Source organism: Aptenodytes forsteri, unplaced genomic scaffold, assembly GCF_000699145.1.
Source record: "Aptenodytes forsteri isolate BGI_AS27 unplaced genomic scaffold, ASM69914v1 Scaffold169, whole genome shotgun sequence".
NCBI classification, from domain to species: Eukaryota; Metazoa; Chordata; class Aves; order Sphenisciformes; family Spheniscidae; genus Aptenodytes; species Aptenodytes forsteri.
In genome coordinates, this window is record NW_008796115.1 from 1,050,150 (window position 1) to 1,072,631 (window position 22,482).

The following is a 22,482-nucleotide window of genomic DNA, read 5'->3' on the forward strand; positions in this document are numbered from 1 at the left end:
ATTTCCTCACTAAGTTATGTGTCACCTGTGTGAACTCATTATTTCTGGGTTCTCCTTGCCGCTCCAAAGGCATCCTGACCAGTTACCTCATCAGCATATGAGCGCTGTCACATGGCCTCGGGTACCCCATTTTGCAGCGGGGAGAAGCATTCATAAACATGGAATCACAAATTTTCTTCAAGTGGCCATCCCACTTCTTCCTCCTGTGAGGAATTCTGCAAAGCTCCCAAATTTGACTGTCAGCATTGGAAATCTGTTCATCCAGTTTACTTTAGGTAAGTCACTGGAACAAGTGCATCCCAAAATACGTTATGATGTAGTCTGTCTTTGCTTGGTCTTGCAACATCAAAGCAAAAAGGAGTTACAACCTACGTAAGGGAAGCAGGAACAGCCTCCCATATGCTTCCCATACTATGAAAAATAGTCACGCATTTGAAAGGTGATCCCACTAGTGGACGTGGAAATGATGGCATTATACACAAAATAAAGACAATACAACAAGCATCCAAGACAATTTAGCAACGGATGGCCCAGTAGATATTTTAGGGATGCTCAGATGCTGAGCCCACATGTAGCATAGCTAGAAGCATCTTTGGAAGAGTACCAGCAACTCTTAAGAAATGTTCAAATCAACAGCTGTGCTCAGACTTAAAATAGCTTTCTGCCCAGCTTTTGACATATTCAGAATAGTATCTGACACAGAGCAGCAACACAAAAGCCTGTGCCCAAAGTGTGGCAAATACCCCCAAAAGATGGAAGGGAAGTTGTTCAGGAGCTAATTAACAAGTCCCAACAGAAGCATGGGGGCAAGGAAGAGCAACATGGTGTGCCATTGCAAATCTGTAGGCTCGAAAAGACAGACGATGAAGAAAAAAGGCCATTGTGAGGGAAAACTTCTAGCCAAGCACTGTATTCCTACCTAGTTCAGTTCAACAAGGAACATAAAAAGGAAGTCCTTTTCAAGGAGTGTTGTGCTTTCCCCGGCAAAACAAAGGAATCCTTGTTGCCTTGTCCAACCTCCCATCAAAAGGAAAACACCAGTTCCAAGCATGTACAGGCACTTTTGCATAGTCTAGCTGAGGCATGCCACAGGTCTTGAGTGTAAACAATCATTAACTATTTAAATTTCATCAAGTCAGAAAGTGCCCCATATTCCTAATTTATTTGTCAAATTCTACTCTTCTAAATACAGCCTCATTGAAAAGAAGTATTCAGGAGCAGTAGCAATAGCTCCTTACTCTTCCACTAGCTGCACTAAGACGACACACAAATTTTGTTGAGTACAAAGTCTCAGGTACATTCATTATTCAGAATTTACTGCCAGACTCATGAGTAGGATCAACAACACACCACACAATCATTTTTAAAGGCAGTGTTGGCTGCTCATAATGTTCAGAAAAATCTTTCTACTTACTAATTCATTTCTGTGGCAAGCCTATCCCTCCTTGTCTTGCGGGTCTTCTGCACTAAGTTAACCTATGATAAATATATTACTGTGAGAGCAGAATTTCTATTATTGTATTATTGTGTCTCCTACTTGCATACTTTTTGACACCATTCTTTTAGTCTAGTACTGGCAATTCTGAAGTTGGATCCACTGTAAAAATTCAGGAAATACAGTGGCTTTCTTAGTGTGTCAGATCTACTGGTCTTGCCAGAATAAGCCCATATTAAGGAACTTCTTAAGATAGGAAGAATAGGAAAGCATGGTTCTTTAACAGTCAGCAAAATAGGGGAAGCTCTGGCATTGCAACACTGAGCACCATGGAGATCTCTCAGACTCCTCCAGGTTCATGCATTATTGGCAACTTCAGGGCAACTGCTTCCCAGTTCCACAAGTGTAGTCAGCTTCTATCAAAAACAAGATACAGCCAACATCAGCTGTTGGCTACAGATTTACAGTCACTGGCAGTTAAAAAAAAAAAGTCAGAAAAAAGAGAAGAAAAAGCAATAAACATACAGAACAAACCCAGGTTTTCTAAAGACCTGAGGCTGGGAATTTCTAAACTGGGTGCGTAACAATAAGTGTAGATTATTTATAGTAAATATTTTTCCTTTTACTCTTCAGCAAATGGAACCATATGATACCTAAAAAAAAGACAGGTACACAACTCCATCTTCCCAACAACTAGAGCTATGAACACAGAATTGAATAGTAATTGTTGGTAGGAAAATATCTATTGTTCCTAAATTAAAGAAAAAAACCAACAACTAAGCTAAAACACTACCACCACCACTCTATGTTTCATAGCCTGAGTGTCAGGTACCCTTTACCAATACACAGGTCTCCAGTGGACTCTGGCAACTATGCCAATAAAACAAGTTGGTTTTGAACAGCTGGCTCACCAGCATGACAACTGCCAAATTCCAATCGTATCAGATTATTTTAAGAGTTCCCTATGCCACAGTATCATCAGGCTACACCACCCAGAAACATGCTTCCATGATCAAGGCAGAGAATTTGCAAGAAGTTCATTTTCTTCCCAGATTTCCTGCATGTTTCTATGCCTCAACCTCGCTTCGCCATTTCACCGAGTTTCCCTGAAGTTCTCTGAAGATCCATGGACACAGGCATTTGAGTAGCCATCTACAACTGCTGTCCTGAACAGACATTGCCACTTACGTGCTTCTCAATAGCTTCAAAAGTTTTACACTAAGGAGAGCTGCATACTACATCAAAATAATTTAGGACAAGAAGAGATGCATCAACATGAAGGGTCTTACTTTTAATAGGCAGAATCTGAGTTGTCTACCATGGAATGGGTAAAACACCAGTTGTCACTTTACAGTTACCCTACCGAGAGCTTCTTGGAGCCTCTTTAACCTTTCACTTCAGATGTCTGGAAATAGCACATTAGAAATATTTTCGAAAATCAGAAGGCTGTGGTTGTCCTGGTGTTTGCTGCACATCGCTTTCTTCACTGCCTGCTGGAATGAACACACGCGGCAGGCACGGACAGCCAGAGAAATTTCATCCTTTCAGGTGACTGGCATTTACAGCCCACCGCGTACTCACTTCTCAGGAGCCCCCCTGCCTCTGCTCCTTGCTCTTCTCTATTACAGAAACTTTAACCTCTGCCCTGGTCCCCTAAAGGTATCGGTCAACTTTGACATTTGACAGCCATCCAGGCAGGAGTTTTACCCAAATGCTGCTGATTTTTCTTACTGGAAGGAACAACTGATTTACAGGTTACCTCGATAAAGGATCCCAAAGGCTGCATAGCTAGAAGACAACGAGTAGTATTAAGAAATCCTGCCACTTTAAGCTTCTGGCTATTCCCTCACCTTTGTTTGTCCTAAATCATCTGTAGCAGCTATGTTGAAGTCCCTCCTGAAAAAAGGGAATTGCTATAGCTCTTCAGAAGCTTACTTAACAAGCTTGTCTTCATAAAAAACAATGTATACTTGGTTTACGTTCCAGCTGCTTTTATGCAAAGCCAAACATTACAGCTTCAGCAGTAACCCTACTTCTCTCTATAACATAATTCTAGACAATGTTAAACGTAATTCCTTAGGCTTTAAAGTGTTAATTTTAACATATTATAGTGAAAATGCAAATACATTTTAAGTACACTTTATGAATATAATATTCTTTAAAACTCAAGGGCAAACATAAAATTTCTCCACTAAGAATAGCACAAAGGGGTTTTGTTTTCCAGCTGCAAAGCTAAAAAACTCAGAAAATGGAAAGACGGATGCATTATCAAGATACTCAACATTCCCTCTTTGGGATCACTAAGGCAAAAATTGAGAAGCCCAAACCTTTCTGCCCTTCCCAATTGTTTCCCTGCACACTTCATTTTCAGACCACTCTTCTGTGTTATGAGATTGTGTAGTTACAGTTCATTTTTGTTTAAGAAACTAAAACAAGTAAACTTGCATAAAACACAATCTAAAACTTAGGTGTGGCCATTTAACTGGGGAACAGTAACAATATGAACCATGCCACAGTAAGTGCCCCCTGCAGCATTTCTAGTCTTATGCATTGCAAACATAAGTGTCTGCTATGTTTGGTCATAAAAAATAAATTGTCAGTGATATTCACCCCTGCAATGCCTGCAGAGCCAACACTGCTAAGAGCCTAAGCTGAATTCTGTTCCTTCCTGGGCATGACCAAATTATTTACTAAATTCCAGTGAGCTGAAGCAAAGGGATTACTTGCAGAAAACTTACTGTACCAGTGTGGGAAAAAGATTCAGCTTGACTCTCTGAACCCAGAGTGAATTTGTAGACCTGGCAACTGGAAGTTTTACTTATTTTCAAAAGTGGTTCCTTTTAAGAGTCCATCACTTGATGTACATTTTATTGACCAACAAACAACTATATGGTAAAACAGGTTTTCGAGTTGTATTTCAGAGCATGCTTCTAAGGGAAAGTTTTGTCTTTTTAGACAAAAAAAATACAAGGACATAAAAAACAAATAAAATCCTCTCATTCCCTTTATAATTTTTCCTTCCTTTTCACTGAGTAATAATGTGAGCCGATCTGGAACACCAAATTACATAAGTTATTATGTAATGTAAGGTACTGTAGAGTACCTGATCACTTTTTCCTATTACATAAAGTAGAGATAGATCACACTGATGTAAGCTCTTCTGTTCACTCTGACTAAACAGAAATCAGTATTTACACTGTGTCAAGTTCAGAGAGAATGAGCAAGAGACAAAGATATTGCAGAATGTCATTTTGGTGACATGAAGCATGCTACCAGCAGCATACAAGGAGACTAATTTTACTGTCTTCAAAGGATGATCTAGATGCCCTCACATTTGTAAAATACTATGGCAGATGTTACAAAGCAGTTATTTCACACAAGTATGGCGCACTTCAGAAACTCCTCTTGTATTATAATCTCTTTAGATATGGAAAAAGCTTTTTACAACGAACATCAAGTAAGTCTAAAAAAATAATATATATGTAGTCTATAATTAACATCATCCGTTTTAAAATCTAGCTAGAATAAATTTTTGCCTTAACATTTAAGCTGTGCTGCCTTCAAAAAAATCATGATGCTTATACACATGCCCCATAAAAACCTACTACTAAACATCCATGAGTTTTTTAGTTTTTATTGTTTGGTAGTGCCTCTCCTCAGAGGATCTCAGCACAGTTAGCAGGATCCCAGGCAAGCACTCAGAAAAATACCCTGGCAGTTGTGTTTTGCTGTAATTCAGCAGATTATTCCCTACATACACACAAAAAAAAAAAATCAAACCAAAACACCAACATCAAACCCATCATCCAAAACATACTTCACAAATCAGAGAAACCAGGAACCACAGGTTGTATGCCTTTGCTATGTAGAAAAACACCAAGTGTTGCAGCCTGCAGAAAACCCCATAACCTTCAGTTCTTTAACCACTGAATCAGCGAACACACATCTACCTTCACACATCAGTCAGTTTCTTGCCAGATTTTAATCTAGGTATATATGTATTAAAATGTGTAAATTTCCTCTTGATCATCTTCTCTGTGTAGGAACATTACTCTCCTTTTATAATGGAAATGTTGGCATTTTATTCCTGAATTAAAAAAAGCAGCTGAATCTCACTGACCTGAGATATATGCATATGTTTTATTTCTTTAGGGGTAGGGCCATACAAAGAGTCCTTGATTACATCCTTTCTGGTCTTCCAGCAGTCAGTTTAATCCATGCTTTCACCATGGCCACTTTAATCACCTCTTCTCCCTCATACTCACTACTGGTAGCAGCCTAGCATTGGTTGCATAGTGGTTTACAGATTTGCACTGTCTTATGGTTAGCTTACAGAAAATATAATATCCACATAGCATAATGGACTTAGAAATCTGTGACAGGTTTTAAAATAGTTTTCAAAAACAATAATTAAGTAGCCCCAGTTCTCTCTCACATGTAAGTCCTGTTTCTTTATTCTCTGAAGTACACACATTGCAGTTATTTTCTTTCCTCCAAATCTTCCTTTCTTTGCATTACAAATTGAAGAGGCATTTCATTTTCAAAGCTTAATTCTGATGTTAAAGAAAGAAGATATGCGTCTGATATTTTTCCATGGAGAATAAAAGGCCCTGTAGGCTCTTTTGCCTGCTATTCTGCAGATTAGCACGCCTATTCTTGTGTTGGCATTTCTTCTTCTCTTTACAAGTTCAGCAATGCCAAGCTGCTACCACAAACACAAGCAATCCAGTATGATACATACATGCACACACACATACATGTGTGTGCGTTTGCATACCCTAGCAGATTTGTTTGGAATATGTGCCTAGCAGGCTTTATTGCCCCGTTTTAACAGTAATCTACTATTTAACCATCATCCTAGAGCCTAGGAATTAACTGCTTGTTAAGTAACTGAAGTATGGCAAGCTGTATTTAAACTAATATTTGTTCCAAACAGAGTTAAATAACATGTTGTCCTACATTAATTTTACTCAAGTCTTTCAAGAAATCTACCTGAAGTAGATTTGGCTTGGAAGCCCCCTACATTTAGAGGAACTTGGTAAGTCATAAAAGTAATTTCCTTTTATAAATAATACACTCCCTTGACACATAACTTTAGTTCCCAGTTGAACATAGCCAAGTGTGCTTTCTTTAGATAATTTAATTCCTGATAGCATCAGTTTTTCAGTTCACAAGACTGATAAAGCACCCCAAAAGACAAGTTTTATGCAAATATACATAATGAGGTAAAGATTAATAACTGCAGTTTATGCAACTGTCTTTTTGAAAACCCTGATGTGACATCACGTCTAAAATTCTATCATTCTGGTGTAATCCACAATTAACATCTATTCATCAGTCCTGTTAAGTCTTTTCCTCCCATTTTATTTGAGTCCAATTCATTCTTCTCTACCCACCATATCATTCTATATGCCCCAAACAATTTTTCTGTCCTTTCCTCATTTAAGGTCAGAGGCTCTGAAGCCACCGATGGACTACCATACAGCTCCCCAGGTAACCTGCCCGACAACTTCCAGCTGTTAAACAAGGATAGCAATGCTGACCTCTCAAATGAGTCATGCCTGAGCTGCAAGAAAACTGAACTCAAAATCAGTGGCATAACTTGGGGGCTTCAGTGGAGGCAAGACTTTAACCTGTGCTTAAAGCAGTCTGAGGCCAGAGTAAGAGATTGCCACAAATTTCCAGAGTGTCCAGCTGTCACCACAGTCACTGCCCATCAGAAATGTTTTTGGTTTTTAAGTAAGTAGAAGAATTTAAAGGGTCACAATTTCTTTTAACAAAGTGAAACTACAAAGCTCTGTGCTGCACCACATCCCCCCTGAGAGATGAACATAAAACAGAGGGAAGGCAGCCTCCGATAAGCAACAGTATTTTCCGCTGTGCACCATGATGAGATGAGCTCTGCACCTCTGCTCCAGAGGTGGAGAGCTCAGCTGGCCAATACCACAATGCTAGAGCAGTAGAGCATGAAGTGCCATGCTATGCCAGCAAAGAAGTGCTGGTCTGGGCAAACTTAGAAGAAAAATGACAGTTTGGTCCCAATTTATTTCCCCAATCTGTGGAGATAAGGCAGCCACATACCAACTTGAAACCATCTTGTGCAGGTTAGAAACACATAAACAGTAATGCAGGCCTGCCAAAGATAAGGCAAAATTAAAATACTCTGGTTTGAGAGCATCCCAGTACCAAAACATACAAACTATGCACTAGGTAGTCCTTTATGATAAACCATCAAGCAGAAGACAAAGGGTAGTTACGTTCACACTGAAAAACAGTCATACCACAGCATGAGAAACAATTATGAAGACCGTGTGCCTGCTAAAAACAGCATATTATAAACCCACACTATTTTCTGAGACTGAATGAGCTGAATTTACAATTGCAAGAAGAGAAACAATGTAACTTAAAACTATTTTTAAAAATTCCATGCAAGCCTCTCCCTTTTGATGTCAGGTCACTCTCAGAGCATGACATGTCAACAAATCACTCAGTGTCACACATTTATTTGAGGGAGAAAACAAAGAGAGATGGTATCTTTCCTCAGCTACAGTAAACTATAGCTCTCGAAGGTATACCCAAGTAGCTAAAAAACCCTCTAAAATTGTTTGAAAAACAAAAATAAGCCTGACGGGTTCAGAGAGGCATTACTTCTCTGAATCTGCATCAGAGTGCGGTTCACAGCTTCAGTTTTTCTGCCCAACCTCCACTCCTCTATTCTCCTCACTCCGTAGCAGGGTATTAAACCAGAATTACAGAAGTCAGCATTTTAGAGTGATCAGCTAAGCCACTCTGAAGAGGGAAGTGAGAAAATCATTGCAAGTGATTATATATTAAAGTCTATGGCTTAATGTGTACCTTTTAACTTCAGGATCTCTGAGAACACATGAAGAATAGCTATAATATAATTCAACAGGAACTTTGATATCATGCATGTCTTACGCATAAGTAAGAGTCATGGCAGGAACTGCAAAACCAAAGGTTTGAGGAACAGCCTGAAAAAGGAAAAACTTTCATCACTGTGAAATGTTAATGTTGGGAATTAAAGACGTAAGTGCAGGCAGAGATCTTTAAAGTAGCTATTTAAAAATGCACATTCTGAGTTGCATATTGGTCTTAAGAATTACCTCCAACAGAGTATCTCGGATCCATTACAGAAAAGTTACAATAAAAATACAGTAAGAGAGCAGCAGAGGAAGCTTCTGCTCTCAACACTCCTTTTCATATGAAAAACAGTTAAAGGTAAAAGGCTGAACACTTAGCTTCAGGGCAACGACTGACTTCTCTATTCACTAACACAAAGCATACTTCCATACAGAGTCAGTGAAAGTGCACATCTCCCAGACTATGTCCAAGTTACCTCTCCCTTTAGCGGTTGGCAAGTAGGAATGCCCCTAAACCTACATGCTTGCCCATCTCCCCTGCTCCAACATGAAAAGCAGAACAGAGGAAAAATAGCTGAACTGCCAAGCGTTAAAATTAAGGCACACCAAAAATATCAGGGCTTCGCAGCTTCAACTTCCATTAAAAAAAAAATTACAAAAATTGCATTGGATTTGTTCATTTCAGAAATGCTTCAGCTCAGTCTCCAAGGGTGGCTGCAAAATTATCAACTTTTTGATAGTTTTTTGATACTAGGCAGTATCAACTATTTCTTGTGGCAGCTCCTTTTGTCAGTGACTCATACTGGGTTTTGCTCTTGAAGATGTCTTCTCACTAAAAAATCTGGAGATTTAAAAGAAGCAAGCGATTCAAGGGCTCTAACACTGGTGTCCAGATCAAAGAGTACAATCTACTTCCTCCCCATGTTTAAGCAGAAAGCCTGAGCTCTGTAGAGCCTTTAGATATTAAAAGCGTATTACGTCCTTCTTCAAATATGTTGATAATGGCAAGACACATTCTCATCAACAGAAAGCCAGCATAATTCTTGTTTTCACCCCCCCCCAAGAGCTGTTTTCCATCCCATCAACTAGAATTATATTAAATAAATAGCATCAATACAGCTAACTAAGAGCTCCTAAAAATTTCACAGCCATAATGAAGGATCACAACATATTCAGTTAATTTTCATTGAGGTATGTATACCTAAACACAAAATATTGCCTTTCTTGTTTTCTTTGTAAACATTTTAATACTTGAACATCGTAACAGGTATTTTAAGATGTGTGGAGGCTAATTTAAAGGTAAAAGAAAAATCTTAAAGCAGCTCTATCAGGCTGAAAGCAGCACAAACAGAGCAGGTTTGAGAAATAAAAGCCAAGCATTTTGGTGTTTATTTAACTCTGCCCCCTTTCATAAGGTGTTCCCTCAGGCTACTTCTACAACAGCACTGAAAAGGCAAAAGAAGGAATTTGAAACATCTGAACTGGCAGCTCAACACGTAGCTCAGTATGACAACTCTGAAATCTGAGGGCTGTCCAGAGTTGTCACCTTTCACATTTGAATTCCCCAGCTAATGAAGGATCACAACATATTCAGTTAATTTTCATTGAGGTATGTATACCTAAACACAAAATATTGCCTTTCTTGTTTTCTTTGTAAACATTTTAATACTTGAACATCGTAACAGGTATTTTAAGATGTGTGGAGGCTAATTTAAAGGTAAAAGAAAAATCTTAAAGCAGCTCTATCAGGCTGAAAGCAGCACAAACAGAGCAGGTTTGAGAAATAAAAGCCAAGCATTTTGGTGTTTATTTAACTCTGCCCCCTTTCATAAGGTGTTCCCTCAGGCTACTTCTACAACAGCACTGAAAAGGCAAAAGAAGGAATTTGAAACATCTGAACTGGCAGCTCAACACGTAGCTCAGTATGACAACTCTGAAATCTGAGGGCTGTCCAGAGTTGTCACCTTTCACATTTGAGTCCTTCATAGGCTTACTGAATGTGGTAGGCTCATCAAATTTAATGAATAAGAGAGCCTGAGTTTAGTCATTTCAAGCCAGAAGCTGCACTTGCACAGCACTGCTGTACTGAATGGGGAGCCTGGCCCCATACTTCTTCAGTAGCAAACACCTGATTTACTGTGCATGCCTACTGAGGGTGATTTATTCTGCATTTGTTATGCATACTGAATGCTTCATTATCTTTATTGCGTTCAAGTTTTTGAGAGTTGCAGTGCTAAATGTATCCTTAGCTGTATCTATGACTCCTTCTCAAGAAAAAAAAAAACTAGAGCTGACAATATCCATTAGTGGTTAATTTCCTTAAATAACCAGAGTCAAGATCATTTATGTCTTCTGTAGCAATTAGCATTCAGTTCAGGTCATAAATACAGCAGGATGTGCAGGAATTTTTCTGCCTGTATTTTATGATGGGCCTCCCCACCCTAAATAGAGATCTGTCAATCCTCTTTCATACATCAAAAAAGACACAAAGGAAACTTCACTTTCTAAACCACTTTAAACATTTATGGCATAGCATGCAGCAAAACCGTAATGGCCCTTTGACAAAATACAAAATGGAAATAATCTAAACAAGAGACAAGCAATAAAACAGAAACTAATTAACTAGAGAAGGATGCTCAGAGCAAGAAGGAGGAGAGCACAGTTTATTCTTTCATAGCAGAGCAGTAATTTCACTGCAAGGTCAAAGGAAACTGAAGAGCTCAGCTGTACTGGGTGGTGGCCCAAACCAGGTGGGAGTGCACCAGACCATAACCAAAGGCTTCTCAGACCAAAAATTATCTTTGCAAGTTAAAAATGGACAGAACACACGCACAAAAAACTGGAGGAACATAACAGATTCCTGGTGTAGGCGACGAGCTCAGCCTAAGAAAGAAACCACAGACATATTCTCTGAAAACCTGCAAGATAAAAGGCGCTCTAAACTTCTGTTACCAAGCAATGCCTCTGGTAGTGCGAATTTGGCAGAGTTTACTGAAATGTAGCAGTGGATGGGACGATAGCACATAGGAAGCATGGGAAGAAAGACTCATCTTGTCACTGGGAAGTGCAAGATCAGCTTACAGAACCTATAAAGGGTATCAGTGGGAGGTGTAAGAAACCTGGTGCAATCACAGAAAGTGCTACTCTTCTCAAAATAAAAAAAGGTTTGGGTAAGATCATAGAGATTGAATTCAGGCTATTTAAACAACCAAGAAAACCTGAACATAGTTATTAAGAGATTAATATCACCTCCTTGGTATCATGAAAACAGATGTGAAAGCAACTAGTTGTCTGAAGTCTTCATTGTGGTAAAATATATTATCAATCCAAATTTGACAAGAGAAAACTAGAAGTTGATAGGAGAACATCTTCCCTTGGCTTTTGTTTGCATTCTATTGTGGTAACGACCTCAGGCTATTAAGAAGCAAGACCTAAGCCACCATCAGGAACATGCTTCCTTCAACTGTATCGCTATTTAGTTTTGTTTCTTTGCATACTCACTTTCTTCATTTATTACCCTATTTCAGGGTAGCATAGAGACCCATGTTCAAACATGCCCCTTCCATGATCTTATTATGAGTACTGCAGTCTTGGAGTACTTCACCAAGTGAAATATTTGGGAACCAAAGTAACATTAGGAGAGAGAGGAGAACACTGCTTTCCAAGCCGCCTACGTTTTATTTCACAGTAACACGGTGAATCCATTTAGCATGGACAAAAGACAAAAAGCTGTGCCGTGATACATTTCAATAAAAGATGATGGCAATACTTGAATACTGTCTTTTAATTAAGGAACCTTTTAAAGTGCACTAATATATAACTGCAACATTGTTACTGTTCTGCTCTGGGGTATGCTACTAGGGAAGCGATGGCAGTGAAATTAGGTAAGTAATGTGTTCTTACTGCCATAAAGTTTGCAAATGTTATCTAAAAAGACATGGTTCAAAACCATGAAAATGCACTGGAAAGCACCAGTATGCAAGTCTGGAAGGCATACAGAGTATTGGCAATAACCTAGAAAATGCCTTTGTGTACAGTCCAAATAATAGCCTTCTATAAAATTGACTGAAAGGACTCAGTGCATGTACATGTTTTTCATTTTAAGTGCACTATAGCTGCAAAGAAGAGATGCCGTACTGAAGATTCCTAATATAATATGCTAGAATTTTGCCGGAAGAAAGAAAGAAAGAGAGACAGTTCCTGCATCATGGATTTCAAGAGAGGAGGAAAACTCCTTAGCTTAATGGAAGCTATAAATATCACAGAAACATGCAACAAGTTTCACTTTTTTTTTTCTCCAGTGAAGAGGCTTGAAATTTATGTTACTATCCCTGACATTAAAGGTGTCCCAGATATCAGCACCTGACAAAGATAATGAGAAAAAAAAAAATCATGTTTCAGAAAATGTAAGTTTAAAAACAAAAGGAACATTTTAAGCACTGATCAGAACAAGTAGCAAATTAAGTAGCTTCCTGCTTTCAAGGTCTTTATTCTGAGAGACTGGTGGTTGTTAGTGTTGCTACAAGACCACATTAGTCCTTCCACAGAAAGAGCATGCTGAACATGTAATGGCTGAACATGAAAGTGATGGCTGGGACACTGTTAGTCAGGCCATGAAGAAGTTGAGACGCAGGAGGTAAGATGAAAGAAGGCACATGCAAGAGATGAAACTGGGCAGATGAGGCATTTCTCCTGAGAAACTGGACTAAACTGACAGATTGAACGCATGGTAGGGGACAGACAAGTAGCTTTTACGCAAGTTTGCGTGTTTCACCTATCTTTTGATAAATAGGGCAATAAGTACTAGTATTTTGGGGCTAAAAACTAGCATGTTTTTCAGCCTGTAGGTCTCCAAAACATGCAATCACACACCTGCAGAGACAGGGCAAAACTGCTTCCTTACCACTGGTCTAGTTTATGAGTTTGCTCACACTGACACTACATGCTTTGCTACATGTCAGAGAGGAAAAACATTCCTGTACTTACTCAGATAGGTATGTATCTGATTAAATACTCCACTTAACTCCAACAGTGCTTGGCAGAACAATGGCTGTACAACACAACACAGAAAAATGAGCTGAGTAACTGCAGGGGAAGGACAACTAAGCACCTATCATCAAGCATGCCAAGGAGGGCCCACAACTCTCTTTTCTGAGATGCGTCCTGAAGAATTTTGGCACTTCATAACAAGCAAGGCTCCTACAACGTTTGAAAGGCAGATTTCAGGAACTAGGTCAATGCTCAGCAATGTGCTATTTGTATCTTAAACATAAAGATGGTTTTAATTTTCTAAGCAAATGCACACCACCAGATCAGCAGAAACATACAAAAATGGGTTGTTTCCCTTTTCTCCACTTCTGAAGTACATTCTCCACCCTTTCCATGAGTCATGACCCACAGATCACTGCATGCTGTATTAACATACCATGTATTTCTTGAGCAATAACTTAACTGTATCATAAAGCTTGAGTCAAGATTTTTTTAAGGACTGAGCCTCAGGAGCCTTGTAAACAAATAGAACGTGCCATTTTCTATCTCGAAGATTTTCAGCAGTCATACCTTATTTTTAATTGAAATGTATGTTCCAAAAACTAGGCAAATAACTTTGGCGATATATGGACACAGCTAGCATTTTGAAGGACCGCACGGTATTCAAGCAACAGGAGAAGATTGCAGCTTCCCATGCTGGTATCTCAGAGTTCATCTCCCACAACTCCACTTGACTAAGAGTGAGATAAAGTTGCATTCACTTGTTAGAAATGCTGATGGTCACACTTGAATATTTGCGTTGCCACCCAAGGATCAGTCCGGCATTCAGGCTTTGTGCCATGACAATGCCTAACATAAGATTTTTTTTTTTTTTTAAATCCTTTGGCTTCCCTAAAGCCAAATATTATCATCTGAGCATATTAATGTGAGTTTGCTCTATTCACTCTGGGATTCTCTTGGTCACTGTAATTCCATAATACCCTTTAGTAGTAACTCTTTTCCACATATTTGCAAGATGACTGTCCTTCCTATACATTCATTTAGCTTGATCTGGATGCCATGCCATACAACGATTTTTCTCACAGTGCTAACCGTATTCCTGGTTAACTCCACCTTCATGCAGGCAGACTTTCTCCCAACAGCACTGGACTCAGGAACACACTTTAAAGGTAGTTAGAGTATATGAAACCCAAGAATATTTCTGTACTTTGTGTCTTCCTTACATATGCTTTGAAATGTTCTTTTATCCAACTGTTTGCTATGTACTTTTTCACACAACAGCCATCCCAAATTCTATTAAAAAAAATATTTATGGTATGAGTGCATCCCTTCACTCTCCTAAGGTTTAATCTAAAAATTAACAGAACAACTAAGACTGAAATACTTAATTAAGGTGGAGGAGGACTGGATTTCACTCTGTATTTTTTAACAGAATCATCTCCTGCCTTCATCATTGTCCAGCCACACCTGAAGGCAGGCCTTAAGCCATACAGAAGTCAGGACATTTACGGATCTGCACTCAAAAATGACTTATTTCACAATGATAGTTTAGGTCTTCCTCACCCTTCCCTTCCTTTCCCCTCCTCTTCAATTCAAACAAATAAAGGCTCTTTCCAAAGACTTTGGATAGATTTGATCTCAAGGACGGGAAAATACCTGTGTGACAACAGTCTAAAACAGACTTTTTTTTGTCCCCATTAAGCCAGGATGTTAGTTAATTCCTTAATTCTCACTGAGCTTGACCAAACAGCACTGATTTAAAAAGCGGTAAGAAAACCAAAAAATGTGAACAATGTAGTTAATTATACAAAAACAAAGCAGTGTCAATATTCATACTTACAGGCTGAGGCTGTTCTGCAATACAGCAGTTGAAACACAACCAAAACTCACTCATTGTTTACAGTCTCAAGTGGGAACACAGATGAAAAGCAGGACTCAACCTCCGTAAATCTGTCTCCAGGTAGCAAGTTCTTTAAATAGGTTTATTTATAATGGTTCCAATGTGAAAATCGTTTCTCTGTTGAGCTCTTCTCAAAGACAAGTCAGTCCCAGGACAAACAACTTGAAGGCAAAAAGTTATTTTAGAATCTTCTTTCAGAAGGTTGGTCCCAGCACCACAGAAATGTTACGTATGCTTCTTTGGTCCCTAGCGTTATGTGAACCTGAAAACAGAAGTACATTACATCAAAAAGAAAGAATATACAGAATCTTGTGCTCCCAGACAGCCACCCACACCAGTGATTTCTTGGTAATATCTTGAACCACAGACTGAAGAGACACTAGCAAACAAGTCACATGCTTATTTTTACAGTGACTACCAAAAATGGCATATACCAGAAATCCGTATGAGGCTTACATTCCAGCTTCGGTTAGATGAAGTGATATCAAGAACTGGTGTCCAATCTTTTGGCAGCCATCTCTGATCTGTTTCTAACTTTCAAATGTCATTTTAGAAAGTGACAATTGCCCATACACCTCTTTAAACTTCTTAGGGAATTGTGCCTATTGACACTTCATATTTCTCAATGGAAAAGTTACCCAGTCCATTCACAGCATGAGATTTAAATAGTATTTAACCCCAACCCTGTCGCACAGCTGTCAAGCGAAGGCATGCTTTTCTAAATGTTGAGGAAACAAATAAATAAATTTCTGTATATGGAAAATTTGCAAAATGGCTGGACTTGGTCGACTCAAGTTATTTTCCTTCCACTCCGTCTACCCTCCTGCTTCACATACAGATGGCTTCAAAATAGGACATTACTTGTAGAGTTTGAAACTGTTTCCTTAAACCTCTAAAATTCCTCACGTGGAACAACTGAGGCTCCAGATTCCAACCATTCCTTTGCTAAAATAATGTTTACTGGTTAATCTCCAACCTGGTTTCTTTCAGTAAGAGTGCAATAAAAATTCCTGTGAGATTTCCCCCTGGCCATTTATCTTGCCATCTACCATAACCTTTACTTGCAGAGAAAGTGAGATAATGAGTATTCAGAAGTTTTTACATGCATACTCCTTAATAATTCTATATACGACTGCATTTTCATTCATAGAAATGCATGCATAACTATGCATCATTATTTGTATGCAATTCCTCACAGTATAAAGTGGTTTGGAGACTCCATGGGATATATAAACTACATATCTATATATATGTACATACACGCACATTCTGTGACAGAGCAGTCCCACTTAGCTACTGCCTTCATAATTTCTCTACATGCCAAGCACATAAGCAATGAGGTCCCTCATTTACTACATACATACCAAGTTACTGTACTGTGCAGCTACTACTAGCCAGGTACTTTCCAGGACTTGTTGGCTACAATGCACACATACAGAAATACAGTAGCACTGAGAAGCTTTCCCACTTCTTACCTTCTAAGAGACTAACAGAGGTTCTTCAAGAAATAAATGCATGCTGCAGTAACACCATCTAAATAGCAAGCCCCAGCAAAAGTACTTGTGTCTTCTAGTTTTGAAAAAGCTACTGGTAGCGTTTAAATTACATTTATGTGCCTGTTTGTGGCATTTCTTGCCTAAAGATCAGAATAGGAAAGGGGGGAAAAAATGCTTTATTAGCTTTTCCTATCACTAACACCATATAGAGCAAAGCAATTTTATTAAACAGAACACCTTGAGGGTAAGAAAAAACCTAAACAGAAAACAAAAACAAAACCAAAAAATCCTTCTACACAACCTTTCTTTTGTCAGACACTTCAAAAAAAGGTCTTAGTACAGTGTTAATATGGCATATTTTCACTACTTAAAAGAAGTTTTTTTTTTTCTATCTAAAAGATGATCATCTGAATCCCATGTATGTGTCAAGAAGCTGCAATAAAACATGGATATTATCAACCAACAGTGTGAAATGCAAGAATGAAAATAACTTTAAGAGTCTCTAAGGAAGTTCTTACTTCGTAAGTAAGTAGCTTCACATCATTTTCTCAATTCTTTTGGTTACTGAAAGTTTGATCAACTTTAAATAGCAAGAGCTGGACTAATGTAGAAAAGCTTGATAAGAAGATACTGTTCTCTGCAGTCTCAGAATTTGCATGCTACACAATTCTTATCTAAACTTGATTCAGTATTTAACAAAATTGGAACTAAAACATGGTTAATTCCTGTTAAGCATGTAACAATTGACAATTTTAGTCCAGTAACTGTACAGCTTCTCTCTCCTTAAAACTTGGTGGTTTTACTTCTGAGAAGATAGGCTCCAAGTTGTTCTGAAACGCAGGAGTGCTCCCCCAATGCTAGCTGCTCAGATTATGAGAAATTGAGAAAGCAAGCACTCAAAGTTAGAGCATTTTGTAACCTGCCAGAGCTATAAACGGATACATTGCAGTGGGCTTCTCTTGCTGTGCAAGTGAACCAATTTTCTCATTTGCAGCTCTTGAAATTCTGACACTTGTATTATTGCTTCCTCGCAATCTTTTTTTGACAAAGTCCAGATTTAACATATCAAATTCTTGTTCTCACAGAGGGTTAACTTCCATCCTGCTGTTACACACGTGTACAGAAGACATACATGGAAAGGGCAGGGAAATTCCTTTGCCAATCTGTCTCCTCATTTGCTCACTGATAGCTGGCACGCTCTTCCAGCTCACTGCAGCGTTAAACGCCGTGTTGAGCTGAAGCCCTGGGAACAAACCCGAAGGGCTTGTGCATGCTCCTGTGAGCCTGGAAGGCTCTTCCTGGTTACAAAATACTGAAGGGTGCAGAAGACTTTCTCCACCCAGCCACTCTAAGCATGCAGGACTTGTGCCCTCCAGGACAGAGTTCTCTTTGAAACTGACTCCCCCCCCCCCCCCACAAAAAAAAAAAAAAATCAAAAGCTGCTGAATGACAAAGCCAAGCTAGAGATCGTGAATAATGGTCTCTGATAACATGTTCATTCTTAAAAATGTATTTTATCTTCTATAGCCTGTACAGTGCCACGTTCGCCTTTAATTTCATGGTCCTGCAAACAGTACCAAGCCATTTTTCAATCTGTTGTCTTTTAATTAAAAAAAATGGTGGTGGGAGCACATATCTGTAAGTCTGGAGAAAACTGACAGTAACTGCACCTCTTAAAAGGAAAAAAAAGCTTAGCAGCATTTGTTAGAGCACTAGAATTTTATACACCCCCACTCTGCTAAGCAAATGATTTTTACAGTGGCCAAGTTAACATAAAAGATCAGGTATAAGTCTGCCACACCAAAACGGAAAGAAAAAACAAACTGAAGGCGAAAGGGCGTATCGGTACTGCGATGTCAACAGCAACACACTAGGACTTCTCCTACAGGGCTAGCTGCTTGTTTAAAGGACAAGTTGAAACAGGAAAATTCTGCTGTTCTTTTCCAAACTATTGGTTATAAAGAAAGAAAGAAAAAAGCACCATACTGACCTACAGCTACCAGTCAGGTAATTATGTAGTATCTGCTCACTAGTAATCTCGTGAGAAAGTGTTCCTGCAAAGCCTGGACTGCACCCCAAACCTAGCTGCAGTTAATGAGATCCAAAACATGCACAATACTTCACAGCTAGTTCTCTCTTTGTCGTAGCATCAAGCTTTTAATATGGTGCTGTTCACAAGTGTTTCTGCATTTGTCTGTGTAGACTTGCCAGATGAAGAGGACAACAGAGGCTGAAGAGCACAGTTCGAGACAGCAGCTGCGTCACTCTTTGTTTTCGCTCTTTACACAGTTTATGGTGCTCAGAGTGGCAGAACACCATACAGCTCATGTCGAAAAGACAAGGCGCTTATTCTGTCTGAACTAGCAAGTTAATCAGTGATGAATGGTGAAACACCTATTTGCTTTTTCCCCATTTCAACTTTCTGAACTCTGAATGCAACTTAGAGTGTACAATTCACTTTGCAAGAACACACAGGACTGATGCTGAACAACTTTGTCACATTTTAAGGCTTTTGTACGACTTCAATTCAATCCCATTTATAGAAATTTTAATTAGTATGAAGAAATTAAGATATTGAAAAGGATATATTGTTTAAAATTTAAAGTGAAAACCAATAAGGTAGTTTTCATTACTCCGAAGTTTATTCCACAGTAGCTGATCTAATGCAAAACCCCAAACTACTGCTTATTGTTAAATACCAGTCATAAAGGCAGTAAGTGCTTTACTTTTTTACTTTTTTTTTTTTTACTGCTTTACTTTACTGCTTTACGCTTTACTTTACTGCTTTACATTTTTTCGCTTGTATGGGTGATTAAATCAATCTAGGGTTCCTATTTTAATTTTTTTTGAAAGGTGCAGCCATCTGTGAATTGAGGAACTTTTCTGATGTCATCTTTGTGCTTCAGACATACTTTTTTCCCCTCTTTTTTTTTAATAAGAATCCACTGCATTAATGGATAGTGGGGGTTGAGCACATTCTCTTATAGTACCAGCAATTTTTCTTATTAAAGCAGTATTAACTTTTCTGTAGGGAATAAACAGAGGAGGAAGGGTAAAAAAAGAAACCAATCTCCCCTACAAGCTCTTCACATTTACTGGCAAAAAGCAGGTTAGAAAACATTTACCTTAGCAGGTGCAAACAGGAATATGCTGCATGCTGTGGAGGGTCAGTTAGAATAAATCTACTTATTAATTATATAGCTTAAGAACAGCCTGCTGTTTTTAAAAAACACCTATAAAGTTCCTTTTAAGGGTGAGCCCTCTATGTCCTTTGACTGCATACTGTTCACTACAGCTTCAAACAGGAAGTGCGGTAACAACGCTCTGACAATTATTTGAAGCAAATGAAACCACAGGAAGAGAAAGAAAATGACTGCAGGTGTTAACATCTGAATTTAACTAGATTTGCTCCAAAGCTCAGACTACTACTTAAGGAAAAGGGGCGGGGGGGAAGGGTAAAAAAAAAAGTGAGGCATGCACAAAGTCATGACTAAGTATGCCATGTCATGGTATGTCATGGCATGACATGATATACCATGACACACACACGTATGCACAAAGTCACGACCAGGACTACTACTACTTTTTTAATCTCAAGTACTTTATAAGAAAGAAATTTACAATTATTCTTGATATGGAAGTATCATTCCATAAAAGACACTTTTTTTTGCCTTAAAGGCTCTGAACAGCTATCATTTGTTTCAATCCTGCAAGCAGAAAATTATCGTTTCAGAGTGTATTTTTAAGACTTCTTTCACATTTTTCCACTTTAAATCTCTATTGTAGCCATACTATTTCCTCTTGCTACTTAGCAAATACAGTCAAGTGGCAGCAAGAAATGAAGGGGGGGGGGATTAAGGTGTGTCTAAACCAACAGAGAGGTTGCGCTGCTGCACAGTTCCATACACTTAGAGCTGTAGCAATTGGAGGATGCTCCCCAGCTCTCAAAGGAAGTTAGAAGTGTTTACTCCCTTGCCAGCCTCATTTTTGAAATCAAATGATCTGTACAAGAAGCAATAGAGGTTTTAAACAAACACTACCTATAGGGAAAGTTGCCTTCATGCATGAATTTTGTATCAGAAACTTTATCTCACCAGGGCAGTACACTTGCAGAAGGACTCTTCCTCCCTTCCCCCCCAGCAGAGCAGGCACTTCTGGGGTACTTTGGTACTGCTTTTAATGTACCAATTATGTTTTGCACTTTCAGATCCTGAGAAACCTGAGCTGCAAGTAACTCTTGCCAGACAAAGGACAACATTCACCATCGACACAGGCTGAATAAGGCTGAAATCCCTTTTTCACTTCCTCGTAACTTTCCCATATCTATTCTGCCCCCCCCCCCCTCCCCCAAGTGCTTTAGGGTTTAGTTTCAAGACATGGAAGAAGCTTCTTCAAAGTTTGAGTTAGACTTTCTCGTGCATTTTCAAACCCCAAATGCATAGGTCCTGACTCTGTAAAAAGGTATTTTATTCATGTCTTTATGATACACTTTTGAACATTACGACTGAAGCTATTTATAAGATTTTATTATAGGGTTTTATTTTAGGATTATTGGTCATTTTAAGTCAGTTCTTTTTTTGCCCCTATTTACACTGAAATGGTTTTCATTAGTGTATTTTCTTAAGCAACGTAGGAATAGGTTGTACTTCAAATCATGCTCAACACAAATTAATAGCCATGAACGACAACATATTATGAGAGTACTTTGCTTCTGAATTAAAAGTTTCAAAGAATATTGAAAATGGTGGAATAGGATGAAGGTACTCTTACAGCTTATTTAAAGGAGAAAGATGGGTTAGTTTTTTTAATTCTTGTTGTTAATAGAACAGAGTCTAGCTTTAGAAACAATCTCATCTTTCACTGGAACCAAAAACACCTCCAGTTTTTGTGTTTTCAGTTTGTAGGAAGCCACCAGGAGTTTCCCTGCAACAGATGATGATATCTGAGATGATATATGGGAAGGCAGCAAAAGATACAGGAAGGGAACCACAGCAAGTCCATAAGGAGAAATACTAGGCTTTTCATACCAGGTTACTGACAGTGTAAGAGGGAGCTGTAAAGCAGGTGAAGGCAGAAAAGCATGCCATTCGGTCAAGGAAAGAACAGCTCACAGAGTGTGACAGTAATCACGTTGTTTGCGAGTGCCAGCTAGGAGCTTAAAGCAGAAAGCCTTTAAACATCTTTAAAACATCTTGATAGTGAAGCTCAAACATTCGTTTTATCATTGACAAGTGTCCTGCCCCCCCCCCCCCTTTTTTTTTTTACACCCCCCATCTGCAATTGCCCAGGTTTTACTCTCTAGCCATTCTGTTAAATTTAATTACTTCAGCTAAGTGGCCTGGCCCTTGAAAGGTCCTTATTACTTTGTGCACAAAGCCAACAAATGAAACAGACAGTGTTATACTGGTCCCATTAAAATTCCCCATGCCCAGTCTGAAACATAAAAGCACAGTTTTTCAGGACCAAACCAAGTTTAACAAGCAATACTGTGTCAGTGACTGAGCAGTGCATGTAACTGTCCTGGTTTTGGCTGGGATAGAGTTAGTTTTCTTCCTAGTAGCTGGTACAGTGCTGTGTTTTGGATTTAGGAGGAGAACAATGTTGATGATAACACACCGATGTTTTAGTTGTGGCTAAGCAGTGCTTACACTAGTCAAGGACTTTTCAGCTTCCCATGCTCTACCAACTGAGAAGGTTGGAGGTGCACAAGAAGCTGGGAGGGGGCACAGCCAGGACAGCTGACCCAAAGGGACATTCCATACCATGTGACGTCATGCTCAG

General features: G+C 38.9%; 1 protein-coding gene across 2 annotated transcripts in view; it reads right to left on the reverse strand.

Annotated features, from left to right (window-relative positions):
- The window catches only part of CDC42SE2 (CDC42 small effector 2), an 86,663-nt gene that overhangs the window by 19,597 nt on the left and 44,584 nt on the right, over positions 1-22,482 (reverse strand). For both annotated transcript variants that reach the window (XM_009287198.2, XM_009287199.1), the window contains one exon: positions 15,146-15,467. In XM_009287198.2, the coding sequence (XP_009285473.1) occupies positions 15,146-15,199 (54 nt within the window). In that variant the 5' untranslated portion in view covers positions 15,200-15,467. The remainder of the gene's footprint in view (positions 1-15,145; positions 15,468-22,482) is intronic.